This window comes from Rhinolophus ferrumequinum, chromosome X (assembly GCF_004115265.2).
Source record: "Rhinolophus ferrumequinum isolate MPI-CBG mRhiFer1 chromosome X, mRhiFer1_v1.p, whole genome shotgun sequence".
In the NCBI taxonomy this organism is placed as follows: domain Eukaryota; kingdom Metazoa; phylum Chordata; class Mammalia; order Chiroptera; family Rhinolophidae; genus Rhinolophus; species Rhinolophus ferrumequinum.
Window position 1 is genome coordinate 79,702,031 of NC_046284.1, and position 20,313 is coordinate 79,722,343.

The following is a 20,313-nucleotide window of genomic DNA, read 5'->3' on the forward strand; positions in this document are numbered from 1 at the left end:
AGTTTATGATAAAACTAAATTAAAAACAACAACAAGAATAATGACAACAATAGCAACAACAAATGCAGTTAGAAAGAAAGAAAACGAATATTTATCAGGTGCCCTGATGCTATCTCTTTCAAACACAACTGAAAAGAGTACTCAAACTTAAGTTTATCTGACTCAAAAGTTCTGATTCCTTTCATTATATCATACTGCTTCCAAAGAGGCTAATCTGAGCCATATGCATGTGCCTTTATGCTCAGTATATGTTACTGTATACAGGAACTTATGAGTGTGTACATATTGTGGCTATCCACAAAATGTTAAAGCTTTGGGATCCTGGCAAGTTTCATTTCTAAAACTATTTCCTTATCTGTAATAATAATAGCCACTAATACTTTTTGATCACTTGTGCACTTGAACACCTATTTGTGTTCTGTGCACTTACAGATCTTTTTTTCTTTTCTTAATTGTTTTTAATTTTCAATTACAGTTGCTTTTTAAATTTTTTATTACAAAACCAATTATTACAACTACAAGCATTTATACAATGGAGTATTACTCGGTTATAAAAAAAGAATGAAATCTTACCATTTGCAACAACATGGATGGACCTTGACAACATTATGTTAAGTGAAGTAATTCAGACTGAGAAAGACAAATACCGTATGATCTCGTTTATATGTGGAATCTAAAGAACAGAATACATGAGCAAACTAAACAGAAATAGACTCAGAGATATAGAAAAAAAAACTGTTGGTTGTTAGATGGGAGAACGGAGGGGATGGGGGAGAAGGTGAAGGGATTAGAAAGAGCAAATTAGTAGACACAATATAGTCATGGGGATATGAAATACAGAATGGGGAATACAATCAACAATGTTGTAAAGATTATGTAAGGTGCCAGATGGGCACTGGACTTATCAAGGGGATCACTTCATAGACTGTGCAAATGCATGACCAATGCTCTGTACAACTGAAGCTGAAGTAGAATGATATTGTATGTCAACTATAAGAAAATATATATATATATATATATATATATATATATATATATATATGTGTGTGTGTGTGTGTGTGTGTGTGTGTATATGTATATATATGCATATGTGTGTGTATATGTGTGTATATATATATATATATATATATATATATATATATAATTCACGGGAGGTGGAGTACAGTTGCTTTTTTTAAAGATTTTTATTAAAATACAGCTAACATTCAATATTATATTAGTTTCAGGTGTACATTATACTTATTCAACAGTACCCACCTAGCATTTACATATCTTAGTTCATTTAATCCTCACACAACTGTGAGATGTAGCTAATAGTATTAATTCCGTTTCAAAGATGAAAACACTATGGCTAGAGAAGTGAAGCCGTTTATCAAGTCACACAGCTAGGAAAAGTAGAGTCAGGATTTGTTTATATAGTCTGATTCCAAAGCTTATGCCCTAGATGCAAAGTGGGGAAGACAATACTTATCTCACAAGAGTGTGAGAATTAAATAAGATGGAAGATATGAAAAACACACTGTAAAGTGGAAAGTGCTAGGCAAACACTAGGTAGTACCCCCCCACCCCCCCACCCCCGCCAGATTCTATTGTTTAACTCTTTTGGTCATTAGTCACCACCTTTGAATGCTTATTCATTGTATACTTAAGGTCTGTGCTAATCTCTTCTGGGAATATTTCCAAGTTTACCGCATTTCTCCAATTGTGAAACTTACCTGAGATAGTTTTTTCCCTAGGTAAGTGAGTTTAAGGTACAATGGCCTTGTTGGCACTTCTGTGAGAAGGACGTTTGAAGGAGTTCCATGTTGCATTCAGACTTCCATTGAACTAAGGATACTCCCTCCCTGTTGAAGGTTCCAAGTCATGGCTGTTTGTTTGCCCATATGTGGTACTATATGTAGGTGCATGTGAATGCACCTGTGTTTCATCAGTGAACGTGAGTATTGGCAAAGTATGAGAGCTAGAAAGCTGCTTTGAGAGCTCTTTATATAAAACACCTTTTGTAGTTCCACATTTTTGCATTTTATTGTAGTCTCAAACATCCATGCCCCCAAAAAGGTAAGAAAAAACTATGTAGTCCAGGTCTATTATTTTATGCATAGGGAAATTGAGTCTCACGAAGGTGAAGTAACTTCCTTAGAGTCACTCTGTGAACCAGTGGCAAACTTGAACTAGAGCCTACAGGTGGGAAAATGTATGTTTGTGTCACTTCATGTCACTTTAGCAGTAGCTGTTTATAGTACATCTATAGGGCTCCCATTACTATATCTGGCAATAGATGCACAGAGACTTCTGAGATATGACATCAACCATTAAGGAGTTTATAGTCCAATCTGGAAAATAAGGACAGTTCATGAGGCAGCTCATAAGACATAAAGGTAACAATAATACAAAATCTGACAATGCAATTGGGTGCTATAGAGAGTAAATAGTCCTTCAGAAGACAGTAGTATGGAGAGGCTAGAGGGGACCTTATGGGGCAGTTAGGATTTAAGTTAGCCCTTAAAGTAGAAATATAGAATGTATGATGTGTGGGAGACAAAAAGGATAAATTAACAAACTGTAGCTAAGAGGGAGAAGGAAGAGGAAGGACACCAACAGTTACTGTTACGTTCTAAACATTAATTGTACTGGATCCCTTTCATGTAAGTTTTCTAATTTATTTCTCCAAGGTGATATTATTATACATACTTTATAGATGAGAAAACAGGTTCAGAGTAGTTAAGTATTACCCAAGGCTATACAACTGGTCAATAGGACATCCAGATTTTGGAAAAGGAACTCGACTACAGGTTTTCCCCTATATCAAGAAGGACTTTCTGCCAAATGTCATATGGAAATTGGGGATTAACACTTGCACTACTACTGTGTGTGGAGGGGCCTGAGATTTTGTAGGGAAGTCTATAGTTCTGTTTATCAATCAGGGTAAATACCCAGGCCCAGCCAATGTAAATATCTGGGGATTTCTTATCCATATGTGAGTCTGTGCATATCTTTGATTTTCTATTTTTGATTAATCGTCTCTATCTCATCTGCTTAGGATGGGGATTTAGTGAAATAATTTATATAAACCACTGAACATGGTGTTTAGTATGTAGTGATCTCCCAATGAATGGTAGCTACCATTGTTAGCATTATTATGAATGATATTGATTAGGTGTATCTTTGCCTATATGAGTGTACGTGTCTGTTTCTAGAAGTGATCACAACTACACATGATTGCATATTTCAGAGTGTATGGGGTTTTCTCAGGTATGGTTATAATTATGGACAAATACATGTTCTCTATATATTCACATGAGTGTGCAAGTATGTTTTATTGAAGGTAGTATAGCATGGTGATTAAGAATATAGACGCTGGAGCCATAATTCCTGGGCTTACAACCCAACTCTACCAATTGTTAACTATGTGAACTTGGGCAAATTACTTTACACTTTTGCTCTGCAGTTCTTCCTTCTATAAGATGGGGATAATAATGGCATCTGTTTCATAGTGTGGTTGTGAGGATTAAGTCATTTAATCTATATAAAAACACTTAGAACAGTGTCTGGCATGCCATGCACACACAATAAATATTGATTTATTATTATTGTTGTCATTATTCTGAAAGTGACAAAGGCTCTGTGTGACAGTATGGTTGTATATGTGGATGCAAGTGTGTCCATTTCCGCTTTTAGATCAGACAGAATGTGCCTATGTGTATGTGTGTGTATATGTGTTTATGTTGTGTTGTCTGTGTTTCTAAGTTTGACTGTAGCTGTGTATTGTACGACTAAGTGCTTCCTCACAGCCCCAAGAAGTCTAACCTCCTGGCTGATATACTGGAATGCAAGGCTACAGACTTAGTTCTGACTCTGACTCAGGATTGGACCCGTGAAATGGGTTTGTGCATAGCAGAGAACCAGCAGAGAACATTTCTTCTGAGAAGTTAGTATTTCCCTCACATATTCTTATTTTTTTTTTCATTTTTTACTTTTTTTGAAGTATAACCCATAGAAAAGTACACAAATGCTAAGCTCAGGACTCAACGCACTTTCACAAACTGAATACACCCGTGTAACCGGTATATAGATCAGGAAACAGAACATTTTACCTAGAACCATTCCTCCTCTTCCCTTCCCAGTCACTGATCCCTCCTCAGGGGCAAATACTGTCGTGGCTACTAAAAGCATAGATTAGTTTTGCCTGATTTTGTACTTTACATAAATAATAGCACAGGGTATGTACTCTTTTGTGTCTGGTTTCTTTCTGCAATATTACGTTCATGAGAGGCATCTATATTTTCGTGTGTAGTTGTAGTTTGTTCTTTATCATTATATAAAATTCCATTGTATGAATAAAATACAATTTACTTATCCATTCTAGTGTTCATGGACAATTTTTTTAAAAATTAAAGTTTATTGGGGTGACAATGATTAGTAAAGTTACATAGGTTTCAAGTGTACAATTCTGTAATACATCATCTATATATCACATTGTGTTGTTCATCGTCCACAATTTTGCTGTTTCCATTTTGGGTCTATGAACATTCTAGTAAATGTCTTTTAGTGATTTCTCATTTGTTTTCAAATACAATTCATCGAGGATGGAAAGTGGCAACAATGAAAACAGAGGCACAAGGAAAATTAGTGACTTGACTCAGGTACCAAGTGATTCAGGGGCACAATCAGAGGTTTCTGTTGCCTGTTTCCTGATTCTTGACCCAGCGTACATTCTTCTTACACAGCTGAAGGAACTGGATTCATATTTCTCTTCTGAAGGAAGTGATATGTAATTATCAGTGCAAGTGATTTTTTAACTTTGCCCTCAAGAGTCCAATGTGTACAGATCACTGAATGCTTGTTGAATTGAAAGGAATCAGTAAGGTAGAGATTCTAGGCTAATTCATTTCTTACTTTCTCAGTCACTCAGTCTGGCTCTTGTCCCTTCAGTTTTCCAGACACATGCAAAGCCCCTTTGTTCTCTTTCTTCCATACCAGCAGCTATTCATTTGCCTGTTTCCCAGTGTAATGTGGGCCATGGGGCCAGGCCATCTTCTCTGGGCTCTGCTGTTCATGCAACCCTTGTGGACCCGACTGACTGATGGGGCCACTCGAGTCTACTACCTGGGCATCCAGGAAGTACAGTGGAACTATGCTCCCAAGGGAAGGAATGTCATCACAAACCAGACTCTGGATAATGACACGTAAGTTTAATTTCTGGTGGAATTAGAGCTGGAGTTGGTGGGGCACCCTTGAGGTCAGGAGATAGCCTCTTGAAAAGCTTTTCCCACGGTTTGGTAGCAACCAGTTCCTGATCTCTCTGGACCATGCACCCAGTGGCACCATTGGTGGGACTAGGGCTAGCTGACTTAAGAAACAGCATTCTTTATGGATTCTGCTTTTCTACACTGAGGTGCCTCAATATTGTTAGGGTCCCAATGGTAATTCCATATTCCTTTTATGCTAAGATGACATACACAATGCTGTTTTAATAACAGCTGTTTAACTTCACAAAAAGAAAGAAATATGAAATATATACAGTATTTGTAAGATGTGTGTGGGGAACTATGCTCCCATAGTTCAGTGGAACAATTTCATATATGTGAAAATGTGAAAAAATAAGGTAAGTCTTAGAATCAAATAAATAACAGTAATAGGCATCAATTATATAACACTCTGTCTGTGACAAGCATCATACTAGAAATTTACATATTTTCTCTCACCTAATTCTGATAAAAGTTCTAGGAGGTGAGTCTGAATATCTGAGATCAAATAATTTGCTCAAATCCCACAGCTAGAAAATTGAAGAGATAGGATTTGAACCTGGGTAATGTGGATGCAAAACTGGTGCTCTTCTCACCATTTTGTCTCTCACAGATCCCACAGGATTAACCTTTCTTGATCTTAGAGCCTTGCAGATGCCCCACGAACACCTGTTAAAAATGAATTAACGCACTAAAGGATCTTTTGTGATCATGAATCACTTTGTCTCTCCAAAGCCTCTGAATTTTCCAAAGTTGACTGTAACATCTCAGAGCTCACTAGGAAGAATTAAAGTAAGATAAACAGCTACCTTTTTTATTTTGACAAACTATCTTCCTACCCATCTCGTTTTGGAGTCACTGAAGTATTTGTCTTAAGTTTCCTTGAGGGATAACTTTGTTATCCCCCACCCCCAATACTTGAAAGAAGTAGTTAACATTTAAGATTTTACTATTTTCCAGGCACTGTTCTAACCTCTTTATATATTTTAATTATTTTAGCCACCAGTAACAACTGTCCAAGTTTGATACTGTGTTTATTTCCAATTTACAGATGGGGAAATCAGGCACAGAGAAGTTAAATAACTTGCTCAAAGTTCCACAGATTTGAAAGCGGCAATATTGGCATTTAATTGAACCGTCCTGGCTCCAGAGCTTGAGAACTTATACACTATGCTATAAAACCTCCCATATAGTAGGACCATGCTAAGTCAGGCCATGTGGGTAGAGAGTTGGTTACTTAAAAAGAGCCAGTCTATTGTTGGTTGTTTCCCCATTATTATACATTAGGTTGAACCACCTAAAATTGCCTTTTTTTTTTAGGTTAAAAGTGGTCAAATATCAGCAATTTCATATGCTTTAACTTAATAGTTCCCATTGTCTAAAAGTTAGACTCTAGCCTAAAGCTTTCATGTTTTGAATGGTAGAGTCACATTTACTTTGGTTTTACTCTAAACAAAGATGAATACTTTTTTGTCAGGCTCCCTGGAAAATAATGCTCCAAAGGTTTGAAGATTGTGGCAAAATTGTAACTCTCTCTTTCCTTCCTTCCCAGAGTAGCTTCAGGCTTCCTAAAGTCTGACAAGAACCGGATAGGGAGCAGCTACAAGAAGACTGTCTACAAAGAATACAGGGATGGCTCATATATGCATGAAATGGCCCAGCCTGCCTGGTTGGGCTTCCTGGGACCAGTGTTGCAGGCTGAGGTGGGAGATGTCATCCTTATCCACCTGAAAAATTTTGCCACTCGTCCCTATACCATCCACCCCCATGGTGTTTTCTATGAGAAGGACTCAGAAGGTAAAACAGCCCACCCTTTCTTTCTCCTGCCCACAACAAATAAAAGTTTTCCTTTACTGCCAAATGAGAGAGAGGAGCGAGGATCAAGGACAGTCTTTTCTTGCTTATTGATCTGAGGTAGCAGGGACTCTTCTCAGAGAAATCATGGCTGGGTATTGTCAGTTCTGCTATTCATATACTGTGTGACTTTGGGCAAGTCACTGCTCCTCTTTGGGCTTCAGATTCTTCAATAGTAATGTGGAGATTCAATCTGCCTTTTATCTATGGGTTTGTTTCCATTTGTTTGTTCTGTGATAAATACAGAGAACCAATTGATGGTTGCCAGATGGGAGGGGTATTGCGGGCTGGGTGAAAAAGGTGAAGGGATTAAGAAATACAAATTAGAAATACAAATTAGTTAAAAAATAGTCATGTGGATATAAAGTACAGCATAGGGAATATATTTAATAATATTGTAATAACTATGTATGGTGTCAGGTGGGTACTAGATTTATTGGGGGCATCACTTTGTAAGTTATGTAAATATCTAACTGCTTTGCTGTACACCTGAAACTAATATAATATTGAATGTTAACTATCATTGAAAAATAAAAAAAAAGTAATCTGCCTTTTATGACAAAGAATTACTTGAATGGATTTCCATAAAATATTTGACTGTGCTTTGAAAAGAGAAGAGTGTTCTCTGAATAGAATGGGAACATTATTCTGGTGTCATAGTCTTCCAAAAGGTCCATTTATTTTTTCTTAAGAGGGAGTTCAGTTTACACATCTGTATCTCTCGTTGTCTCTAATGGCCTATAATATTGACACAACAGTGACTGAGGGGAATAGAGAGGGAAAACAGAAAGTCCTGACTTGGCCACTAACTCTCTATATTTTTGGCAAATTACTTTTCCTCAGTTTTCTCTTCCATAAAATGGGGAAGTAGACCAACTGATCATTAAGTTTCCTTTAAAGTGAAATTCTGTGATTGTTTGCTTTCTGTTTTCCAAAGTGAGTGCTTGAAGGGAAGGAATTCTGTACTCTCCCTTGCCTCCATGCCACTGGCTTTGCACTAGGATGCTACTAGATCAGGTTGTGGAGCAGTTTTCATGGCCACAACTCCTTCCCTGATGGCTGATACCTCTCCACCCATTGTTGACGTGAGGTGTGGGGTTCTTTGGCTAGATATTACTTGAATCTGTGCCCTCCTCAAGTTGTGAAGAACACTGTGCTAGATCTTATAACTTTATCTTCCATAAGACTGGACCTAGATGTTTTATATGTCAGCCCTATCTTGGCTTCTATATCTTCCTGGTTCCCTCTCTCTCACCCTGGGACTGGGCATGTGCAATTTCATTTTCTAGGCTCCCTATACCCTGATGGCTCTTCTGGTCGGCTGAAAGCTGATGACTCTGTTCCCCCGGGAGGCAGCCACATCTACAACTGGACCATTCCAGAAGGCCATGCACCCACTGATGCTGACCCAGCATGCCTCACCTGGATCTACCATTCTCATGTAGATGCTCCACGAGACATTGCAACTGGCCTCATTGGACCTCTTATCACCTGTAAAAGAGGTACAGGCCCCAAGGCTGAACTATGAGATGTAGTTTGGGATATCTATGGGAAGTAGTGATATAGTTAAACCACCTACATATTGAGCAGAAGCCTGAGGAGTGTTAATTTAGAACCTTGTTTATTAGCAGGAATAAACCCTGCCAACCTGCCTTTATACTATTATTTTTCTATTTTTTCTACAAAAAAATCCATTTTCTACTTTTTAATTTTGTTTTCTAATTTCACTTAAAAAAAAACCTCTAACTGGTAATGACGGGAGTCAAGTCACATAAAAGTAAGATATGTGGTATATACACACAATGGACTACTATTCTGCCATAACGAAAGATGAAATAATGTCATTTTCAACATGGATAAATCTTGAGATTATTATACAAAAATCGAGAAACCATATGGTTTCAGAACCATATTATACAGAAAAAGTCGAGAACCATATGATTTCACTGATGTGGGATATAAAACTGAAAACAACAAGGGAACAAGACAAACAAAGAAACAAAAACTCATAGACACAGACAATAGGGTAAGTGGGGAGAGGGGTGGTAGATGAGAGTAAATGAGATCAACTATATGGTGATGGAAGGACAACTGACTCTGGGTGGTGAACACATAATGTGATATATAGATGATACAGTACAGAATTGTACACCTGAAACCTATGTAACTATACTAACCATTGTCACCCCAACAAACTTTAATAAAAAAAGTAAGATATGTGATAAGAGTTTAAATGTGAATAGGATTAAAAGTATAGCCATCAGGATTTGGGACTTGGTTGGAGATAGGGTATGTTTTAGGTACAGTCAGGCCTGAAGATCTGGGTGTTTCAATAGTTTGATCAGTTTAAGGCCCTGGGTTGATGAAGACATCGGCAGGGATGGTGGGAGGGAATTATTTTAGATCCTATGTGCCTACCTTCAAGTCTACCTTCAACTGAATTGATGGTTTTATCTGAAGAGTTTGGAAATATAAATTAGTAGCAAAAGGTTTCATCTGCTTTTCTGTTGCTGACAGACTCTTAAGGCCTCCTCTCTTCCTGTATCATTTTTATGAGTACCCCTGGCAGCTCACTCTTGCTAAGGATAGGAGGTTCTCAAGCACAGCTTTCTTACTTGCACTAGGAACCCTGGATGGTAACTCCCCTCCTCGGCGGCAAGATGTGGACAATTATTTCTTCCTGCTCTTCAGTGTGGTAGATGAGAATCTTAGCTGGCATATCGATTACAACATTGCCACTTACTGCTCAAACCCTTCCTCAGTGGACAAAGAAGATGAGGCCTTTCAGGAGAGCAATAGAATGCATGGTGAGCTGGGAGGCGGGGGCCACACCGTGACAGTGAACACTGATGAAGGGTCTCCCCTGGGCAGAGCATTTGGTGGGTGATTTCACGTATCTGGTCCCTTTCAATCCTCATGAGGACCAGGAGTAGTAGGTAGCTTTACCCTTTTTAATCTGTGAAGAAACTGAGGCTCCAGGATTACACAGCAGATAAGCAGCACAGCTAAAATTCCAACCTTGAACTGTCTGACTGCATACTGGGCTCTTGTCATTAGGTGCCATGCCTCCTCAATGTGGAATACCCCAGACTGTTGATTCCAAAGTTATATACTATATGCTCAGTCACTGGTGAGGGTTGTCCACTGATATAATTAGTTAACATTTCTTTGTTCTAAAAAGGGTGCAAATTGGAAGAATTATCCACTTTGTGGAGAAAAAAAAATATTGCCTATAATATATCATCTTAATTAAATTTAAAATGAACTAACTAAAGATGCAAAAGCCCTGAGGCATGGGCAGAGAAGTGATTTTGGGATAGAAACAAGTTGACTTTGTTTTTGTTTAATTAAAGGAGGGACTTACCTTTGGTGACAAAGGTGGGCTCAAAGCCAGACAGTCCCAAGGGGAAGTAAAAACTCAGAGGGAAGCTTACTGTGAGGGATGAGTTGGATATCTCAAATTTCTCTTGAATTTTATGCCAATTGCTTATAATAACCATAGTCATTATTCAGCTAAATTGACACTTGTCCTGTGGAAATTTTAGAAGGAAATTGTCCTGGAAGGAAAGAATACCATACAAAATAAACCCCATTCCTTAGAAAGCTTCCTTGGATTGCTGGGTTGGAATCTTGGCTCTACCACTTAATAGCTCTGTGACTTTGAGAGGGAAGTAATTTTACCTCTCTCAGCCAGGCTTTTCTCATTTTTTGCATGATACCATTGGTGTCTGCCTATCTCCCACGGTTGTTTGTGAGATTTAAATGAGATAATGCATATTGTCAGCACAGCGTGCTCTTTAAAACCTCATCTAAATGTTATATTTTATTATTGTCAAATTGTAAGGCTTTTCCTTTGGGCTGTCTTTCCCTAACTCTGATATTTTCTTTGGGTTTTATTTTTCAGCAATCAATGGCTTTGTATTTGGGAACTTACCAGAACTGAACATGTGTGCACAGAAGCGTGTGGCCTGGCACTTGTTTGGCATGGGCAATGAAGTAGATGTCCACACAGCTTTCTTTCATGGACAGATGCTGACTATCCGGGGCCACCGCACTGATGTGGCTCACATTTTTCCTGCCACTTTTGTGACTGCTGAGATGGTGCCCCAGGAAGTTGGCATATGGTTAATTAGCTGTCAAGTGAATAGTCACTTGCAAGGTGAGATCCAACATCTCTGGCCCATGAGGTATGGGAGAAAGGTGGCAATATGGTTAACAGGAGTCTGGGCTTCTGGCCTGGAATCATAAGATAGGTCTTTCAGGTGAGACAGCTAGGAATAAAGGATGGAACAGTAGAGTTCTGGGGACCCAGGTTCTTTCCTGGCTCAGCCATTAAATTGTAGGGTGACCTCGGGCATATCTCTCAGGGTTTCATCTTCTTCATCTCTAACATAAGATGGTATAGGGAAGGATAAGTGGACTTTTAAGCTGCTGTTTGTTTGTTTCTTTTCTCAGAATCCTAAGGAATTAAGACATGGGGGTATTTGCAGCTGACTGAACAGGGAGTAAAGAAGAGATCAGTTAATGAAGAGTAAGGCTTTTGCAGGGGATCATGGAGTATTGTGGGCAAGTGGTGACACTCTGGGGGATCCAACAGAAATAGGGGTAGAATGTTTGGTTTTCAGAGGGAGAATGGTTTGAGCAATGGCATAGCATGTTGAGGAACATCAGCAGAGAGGAGGAACATATGAAGCAATGGAAAGAGCAGATAGGTGAGTAGATGGTTTCAGTTGTTATCTCAGCTCTGTGAAAAACTCACTGTAATAACTTTGGAAAAGTCCCTCCCATTTCTAGGCCTCATTTGCCACATTTATGAAATGGGAGATTTGGTCTAAATAGTCTCTAAGATCCTCTCCAGCTCTCCCTTTCTAGAATTATTTGATATATGGTAAAGCAGGTGGATGTCAGGAAAGTGATATGTGAGTATGTGAAAATGAATTTGAGTAGGTGAGGAGTTATAGACTGGTGGGATAATGAGTCTGGGGTGGAAGGCTTTTTCCAATAGGGGCCAGTTACCCATGCTCCATAACCAGGGTCTTCCCTTGGTCCCAAAGTTACCTAGGTAAGTGAATATGAATACAGATGGAGGTTAGGAATCCAGTGCAATAGTAGAACAAGCATGGGCCTTAGAGCCAGACAATCCTGGATTCAAATCCTGGTCCCACCAGTTGCTGAGTTAACTTTGGTAAGTCATATCATTTCTCTAAGCCTCTGTTTCCTCATCTGAAGATTACAACAATGATTCCTACCTCATTAAGTTGTAATAGGATTTCAGAGCAATAATGTGATTTTGAATCTTAGAGACCAGGGGAATGATGAGACCAAAATAGTAGATATCAGAGAAGAAAATGAGCACTCAAATTTGCAGTTAAAAGATAGGAGCTTAAATCTCAACTGCACCACTGACTAGCTGTGTTATCTTGGGAAAGATACTTAACCTCTCTGATCCTTAGTTTTTCTCCATCTGGGAAAGAAGATATTAAAAGTCTATTTCACAGGGTGATTATGAGGATTGAAGGAGACAACATATGTAAAACACCTGACACAGGTGTTTTATGTATATATATATACACACACACAAATATATATATATATACACACACACATATATGTGTATATATGTATATATTTACTTTATTGAATATATATATATATATATATATATTCAATAAAGATGAATATCCTTTCCTCATCTTTTTTCATATCCCAGATTTCTATTTTACACTTTCAAATATCCTTGGGATGTTGTGAGACTCAAATGAGATAATGTAATTAAATGGCCTCTATAAGTTGCCAAGCAAATATAAGGCAGTATCATCGATTACCACTATACCTCAATGTAACATTTTCCACATTTTGGAGACACTACTTAGAATCAATGTTTTCCTGACAATTCTTTCTAAGTCTGAAGCTTAATTTCCACGTACAGAATATGTTCCATTATTTGGGGAGAGTCCCTCTTTACAAATTACTTACTCCTCTTTATTTCATTTCATGCTCCCACTAGCCCAGTGTGGTAGATTTCCTATTCTCCTCATGTACAAAACAGGGATTAAAGTTCAGATCTAGGAATTGACTTGCCTGACATCCTATTGATAAGGATGGGACTTGTACTCAGGTATTCAGACTTCCAAGCTCTGTGATATCTGTACAATGTAAGCCTTTTGCAGAGGCAGAAGTAAAGATTTGGTAAATGAGTCAGTGCTCGTGAGCAGGTGGAGGTACTTGAATTCCCACCTGGGGCTCCCTCTGTCCCAGTCAGGCTCTTAAGGAGTGAGAGAAAATGGTCCATTTGGAGGCAGGGGTAAAGAGCCTAGTGAAGGATGGGAGGAGGAAACAGGAGAAGGAGGAAAGTGGGACGTCTGTAGAACCTGTTAAATGAAATGGGGCCAGCCATGATGTTCTTCCTCCAGATGGCATGCAAGCACTCTACAATGTCAAGTCTTGCTCCATGGCCCCCCCCATGAACCTACTAACAGGAAAAGTCCGGCAGTACTTCATTGCGGCCTATGAAATTCAATGGGACTACGGCCCAATGGGGCATGATGGGAATACTGGGAAGAATTTGAGGGAACCAGGCAGGTAAGAAGTAGTGGGCTTTATTTCCCTACTCCTGGGCCCAGCCCCAAATACCTATTACTCCCTCTCAGAAATCTCTCACTTTTACTTGGGTATCACAATCATTGTCTGACTGGAGTTACATGACACAACTGTTAACCAAATTTTTTTGCCCTCCTGAACAGCTTCTTTTCAGGGAGCTACAAAGCTTGCTGTAGGGTTATGTCATATCCCCAGGAAAAGGTTCTAGCAGTGTTTGAAATTAGTCTTGCTATCATCCCAAGCAACATCCAGAAAAGGAGGCCTGGGTGGGACAAGATCAGCTGAAATGGCATTTCTCAAACTCCTCTTTATTTTACCCATTATTTACCTCCTTGCTCCTTTCTTTCTTTCCCATACTCTGAAGGAGGCATTTAAACAGGAGCGTAAAAAGCACTCTCAGAAATGTGGGAAGAAGGGAAGCAACCTGCCTTGTGCTGTTCCAAGCCCATCCTTTTGGAGGAATTTCTCCAAATTCTCCTTTCTCATTCATGAGTCAGATTGGGCAAGATAGAGCAAGTTAGTGCCCTATTCAGTTGTTAGGCCTTAAGTTATACCTACTCACTGGCCTGACATCAGTGATTTCATGTCTTTGGCAGAAGAGGCATTGAAAGGGGATTGTAGATGACTAAGAGAGTTTGGGGGATTATCCTACGGCACCCATCATGTTTATTCTTCCAGCAAGAAATAATGGAATGAATTTGCAAAAAACATAAGAAAGTAGGCACTTGGGTCTCACCATGGCTTCTAGAATCTCCAGCTGGTTTTGCTAAGTTAGTGAGCTTTCATTTTGGAATCAATGGTACTTTTTAGTAGAGGGAGAAAGGATCTCGAGTACCTAAAGATGATTCAGGACAGACGTAAGGCTAAGTAACTCAGGAGGGCAGAACTGGTGTTAGTGTCTGGAACTTACAAGCAAGAATATTTCAAGCTATTATTAAAAAAACAACAACGACAACAAAAAAAAACAAAACAAAACAAAACAAAAAAAACTCCAATCATTAAAACTATTCAACTGTAAGAGGGATTGGTTTCTCTGAAAATTAGTTCCCTGACCTTGGAAAGGCTGAAGCACAAGCTGCATATTATTTATTAGTGGTGTCACCAGAGGAGATAACCTCACTGGGTGGAAGCTAACCCTGGATGATCTCTGAGGTCTTTTCTAACCATAAAGATCCATAACTTGATGAAACCAAGGGTGAAATGGGAGTGTTTGATACATCGTTATATTATGTGACATTTGCCTCCTTGTATGCCAGTGGTTCAGAAAAATTTTTCAAGAAGAGCTCCAGCCGAATTGGGGGCACTTACTGGAAAGTCCGATATGAAGCCTTTCAAGATGAAACATTCCAGGAAAAGGTTCACCTGGAGGAAGATAACCATCTTGGAATCCTGGGTGAGGAATCTTTAACTTATGGCATTCATTAACTAGAGCCAGAGAACTAGGGAGGACTTAGAAACTGGAGCCTGGGGGCAGCTCAGAGGCACACTCTAGATCAGCATCTCCCGAAGTGAGTACCAAGAGATGAGTGTTTTGTGAAGAAGGGTTATGGGTCTGAATGTGTTTACAAAACTCTAGGTTAAACATAGTCAAATAAAACATAGTCAAATAGTGTTCTTTGCTGCAGGGTTACTCAGAAATTTGGATTTATTTTTGATCATCATGAATCTCCAAAAGAATATGTAGCATTTTGCATACTTACTTTACTACTGAATCTATTTTCAGTGAGCATGTTAGAATTTCCATTAATACGTGTATGTTGAAAACAAGTGGTGAAAGCAGGCACTTGTTCCTGATCTCAGAGGAAAAGCTTTCAGTCTTCCAGCACTGAGTATGGTGCTTGCTGTGGGTTTTCATTATGTTTAGGCAGTCCCCTTTTATTCCTAGTTTTTAAAATGTTTTATTATGAAATGGTGTTGAATTTTGTTAGATGCTTTTTCTGCATCAATTGAGATGATCGTGTGTTTGTTTTTTCTTTCATTCTGTTAATACGGTGTATTACATTGATTAATTTTCATATGTTGAAACATCCTCGCATCCCAGGAATGTACCCCATCTGGTCATGATATATAATCCTTTTAATATGCTGCTGAACTTGGTTTGCTTGTATTTTGTTAAGATTTTTTCATGAAATCCTCTTTTTACCCAAGGTCCATAAGTTTAGTACCTATGCTTTCTTCTGTGAAGTTTATTGCTTCAGGTCTTATATTTAGGTCTTTGATCCATTTTGAGTTAATTTTGGAAAATGGTGATAGATATCAGTCTAGTTTAGTTCTTTTACATGTGGCTTTCCAGTTTTCCCAGCACCGTTTATTGAAGAGGCTGTCTTTTCTCCGTTGTATGTTTTTGGCTCCTGTATCAAATATTATCTGCTACATATATGTGGGTTTATTTCTGGGTTTTTAATTCTATTCCATTGGTCTGTGTGTCTGTTTTTCTGCCAATACCATGCTGTTCTAATTATTGTTGCTTTGTAGCACAAATTGAAGTCAGGGAGTGTGATACCTCCAACACTGTTCTTTTTCTTAGGATTGTTTTGGCTATTCAGGGTCTTTTGTGATTCCATACAAATCTGATGATTATTTGTTATATTTCTTTAAACAGTGCCACTGGGATTTTGATGGGGATTGCATTAAATCTGTATATTGTTTTAGGTAATATGGTCATTTTAACTCTGTTGATTTATCCAATCCATGAACACAGAATATCTTTCCATTTCTTTGTGTCTTCTTCAATTTCTTTTCAAAATGTCTTATAGTTTTCAGTGTATAGGTCCTTCACATCCTTTGTTAAGTTTATTCCTAGGTATTTTATTCTTTTTGTTGCAATTGCAAAAGGAATTTTTTAATTTTTTCCTGAAATTTCATTGTTAGTATGTAGGAATGCAATAGATTTTTGTACATTGATTTTATGAATCTGACCTCAAAGGTAAGGGAAGTAAAAGCAAAACAAACAAAAAAAATGAATGGGACTATATCAAACTAAACAGCTTGTGCACAGCAAAAGAAATCATCAACAAAACAGAAAGGCAACCAACCAAATGGGAGAAGATATTTACAAACAATGCCTCAGATAAGGGACAGATATCCAACTATATAAGGAATTCAACAACTCAACAACAAAAAAATAAACAATTGAATTAAAAACTGGGCAGAGGTCCTAAACAGACACTTTCCCAAGAAGAGATACAAACAACCAACAGATATATGAAAACAAGCTCAAATTCACTAGCTATTAGGGAAATGCAAATCAAAAACACAATGAGATATCACCTAACACCTGTTAGAATGGCTATAATCAACAAGGCAAATAATAACAAGTCTTGGAGGACTTGTGGAATAAAAGGAGCCCTCATACACTGCTGGTGGGAATGTAAATTGGTAAAGCCACTATGGAAAACAGTATGGAGGTTCCCCAAAAAATTAAGAATAGATTTACCATATGACACAGCAATCTCTTTCCTGGGTATCTACCCCCAAAATCTGAAAACATTTATCCATAAAGGTATATGTACCCCAGTGTTCATTGCATCATTATTTATGGTGGCCAAGACATGAAAACAACCAAGGAGTCCTTTGATAGATGATTGGATAGAGAAGATGTGGTATATATACACAATGGAATACTACTCAGCCATAAGAAAAAATGAAATACTTCCATTTGCGACAACATGGAATCTGGAAATTAATATGCTTAGCAAAATAAGCCAGACAGGAAAAAGCTAAAAACCATATGACTTCACTCATATGTGGGATATAAAACTGAAACCAACAAAGGAATAAAACAAGCTTTTAGATCAAGATGGCACAGTAGAAAAACACTGTCCTTACCTTCTCTCACGAACACATCAAAATTATAACTAAACTACAAAATAACCATCATTGAGAATTGCCTAAAATCTCACTGAACCAAAGTTCTCCAACTAAAGACGTGCAGAAGAAGCCATCTCAAGACTGGTAGGAGGGGCAGAGGCATGGAAAGGGCTGGTCCCACATTGGCGTGAGACCATTAAAGATCAGGAGGGATATTTCAGCTGTGGAAAAATGGTGGGGGAAAATAATATTGTGATAGTGTGGTACAGTATCAGATAGTTGCTGGACTTATCGTGTGATCACTTATTTAGCATAGGGAATAAAATCAGTAATGTGGTAATAACACTGTATAGAGCTAGATGGGTAATGTTGAATAACTATGATGTACACCTGAAACTGATATAATATTGTATGTTAGCTGTATTTTAATAAAAAATCTTTTAAAAAAACCCAAAGAAACAAACAATCAAAAACTCATAGACACAACAGCTTAGTGGTTATCAGAGGGTACATGGGGAGGAGTGGTGTCAGAAGAGGGAAAAGGGGATCAAATATACGGTGATGGAAGGAGGCCTGATTCTGGGTGTGAACATACAATGCAATATATAGATGAAGTATTATATAGAAATGTACACTTGAAATCTATATAATTTTACTACCCAGTGTCGCCCCAATAAATTTAATAAAAAAGAATTTTTGCATCAATGTTTTTAAGTGATATTGGTGTATAATTTTCTTGTAATGTCTTTGTTTGGCTTTGATAACATGGTAATGCTGGCTTCATAGAATGAGTTGAAAAGTATTCCCTCCTCTTCAATATTTTTGAAAAGTTTGAGAAGAATTGGTATTAGTTTTTAAATGTTTGGTAGCAATCACCCGTGAAGCCCTCAATTCCAGGGCTTTTAAATTTTGTGAGATTTTTTGTTACTGATTCAGTCTCCTTACTACGTACAGGTCTATTCAGATGTTCTATTTCTTTATATTTGAGGCTAAGTAGGTTTTCTGTTTTCAGAATTTGTCCATTTTCAACTAGGTTAATCAACTTGTTGGTGCACAATTGTTCATAGTACTCTCTTATAATCTTTATTTTCGTAGGATTGGTATTAATGTTTGCACTTTCATTTTTGATTTTAGTAATTTGAGTCTTCTCTATTTTTTTCTTAGTTCATCTAGCTAAGTATTTGTCAATTTTGTTAATTTTTTTGAAGAATCAACTTTTGGTTCTGTTGATTTTCTTTATTGTTTTACTGTTCTCTATTTCATTTATCATTATTATACTTTTTTTTCTGCTACATTTTGGTTTAGTTTATTTTTCTTTTCCAATTCCTTAAGTTGTAAAGTTAGGTTGTTGATTTGATATCTTTCCTTTGTTGTTGTTGTTTTTAATGTAAGTGTTTATAAATTTCTCCCTTAGCACTATTTTTGCTGCATCTCATATTTTGATATATGGTGTTTTATTTTTTCATTTTCATTTTTGTTTGCTTCTAAGTATTCTATAATTTGCCTTGTGATTGCTTCTTTGATCAATTGGTTCTTTAAAAATGTATTGTTTAACTTCTGCAATTTTGTAAATTATCCATTTTTCCTTCTCTTATTGATTTCTAACTTCATCCCATTGTGGTTGGAGAAGACGATTCATATGGTATCTTTATAAATCTATTGAGGCTTAATTTGAAGCCTAATGTATGGTTTATCTTGGACAGTTTCCCATGTGCACTTGAGAAGAATATGTACCCTGTTGTTGTTGGGTACAGTGTTCTGTATGTGTTAGATCTAGTTGGCCTATTGTGTTGTTTAAATCTTCTGTTTTCTTATTCATCTTCTGTCTGGTTGTCTCATCCATTATTATGAGTGGGGTATTGGTCACCAGTCTTGAACAGAGGTGGATCATTAGGTATGGGCATTGAGTAAAAACCAAGCCAGAAACTGTGAGCTAGGGTTAGAATCAGCATAAGTGCTGAGGGTATTGTATTGGTATTTCTGGTTGGTCTCAAAGGTGACCTAATCTAAGTCAGAGGTAGTGGGTAGTGGAGCAAGAAAAGTACAGTAGTCATGGCTAGACTACCTAGTTCAGAGCCTGGATAGAAGATATCAATTTTATCTGTTCAGAATTGGTTTAGGATTAAGGCAAGCTCAGATATTTAGATTGGTCCTACCAGGAAATGCAACTATGGGAACTGGGTCAATAAAGGCAAGGGAAATGTAATCGGACCTGGCAGTGGAGTGGGAGAAAGCCCTGGCTTTAGGCCCTGTCTCTGTCCCTAATCAGTCGTTCGAATTTGAGCAGATCAGTTCCACCTCTCTGAGCTGCACTTTCCTCATCTGTAAAATGAAGATATCCCCTGCCCTGTATACCTTAGAATGATATTTGAGGATCGAAATGGTATAATGGATTTTAATGTTTTTTTTTTTTATAGCTGTAAATTGCAATATACTTGCAAAAGATTATTCTTATCATTGCAAAGACAGGAGTTCTCTTTTTCACTTCCCTTTTCTTTCCCTCCCTCTTTTTCTGTTTCCATCCTCCCTTGCTATCCCTGTTTTCATTTTTATTGTCTCTCCTTCCCATTTGACAGGGCCAGTGATCCGGGCTGAGGTGGGTGACACCATCCAGGTGATCTTCTACAACCGTGCCTCACGGGCATTTAGCATACAGCCTCATGGGGTCTTTTATGAGAAAGACTACGAGGGAACTGTGTACAATGATGGTGAGCAGGCAGGGTTTCCAGCTAATGTGGGCTGCAGGTAATAGCAGGTAGCTCTAAAGGACAAATAAATAAGGGAGGCAAGGAGGGAGAAGGAA

At 38.0% G+C, this 20,313-nt stretch overlaps 1 protein-coding gene across 7 annotated transcripts in view; it reads left to right on the top strand.

Moving 5' to 3' along the window:
* The window catches only part of HEPH (hephaestin), an 86,325-nt gene that overhangs the window by 3,952 nt on the left and 62,060 nt on the right, over window positions 1-20,313 (top strand). For 2 of the 7 annotated variants that reach the window (XM_033115897.1, XM_033115880.1), the window contains exons 2-9: window positions 4,981-5,186; window positions 6,799-7,043; window positions 8,390-8,602; window positions 9,725-9,907; window positions 11,005-11,259; window positions 13,514-13,682; window positions 14,957-15,093; window positions 20,087-20,218. In XM_033115897.1, coding sequence (XP_032971788.1) covers window positions 5,011-5,186; window positions 6,799-7,043; window positions 8,390-8,602; window positions 9,725-9,907; window positions 11,005-11,259; window positions 13,514-13,682; window positions 14,957-15,093; window positions 20,087-20,218 — 1,510 coding nt within the window. In that variant the 5' untranslated portion in view covers window positions 4,981-5,010. Of the gene's footprint in view, window positions 1-4,980; window positions 5,187-5,859; window positions 6,039-6,798; window positions 7,044-8,389; window positions 8,603-9,724; window positions 9,908-11,004; window positions 11,260-13,513; window positions 13,683-14,956; window positions 15,094-20,086; window positions 20,219-20,313 lie in introns of those variants that run through there. The other 5 variants (XM_033115906.1, XM_033115890.1, XM_033115913.1 and 2 more) reach the window with 4 other exon arrangements.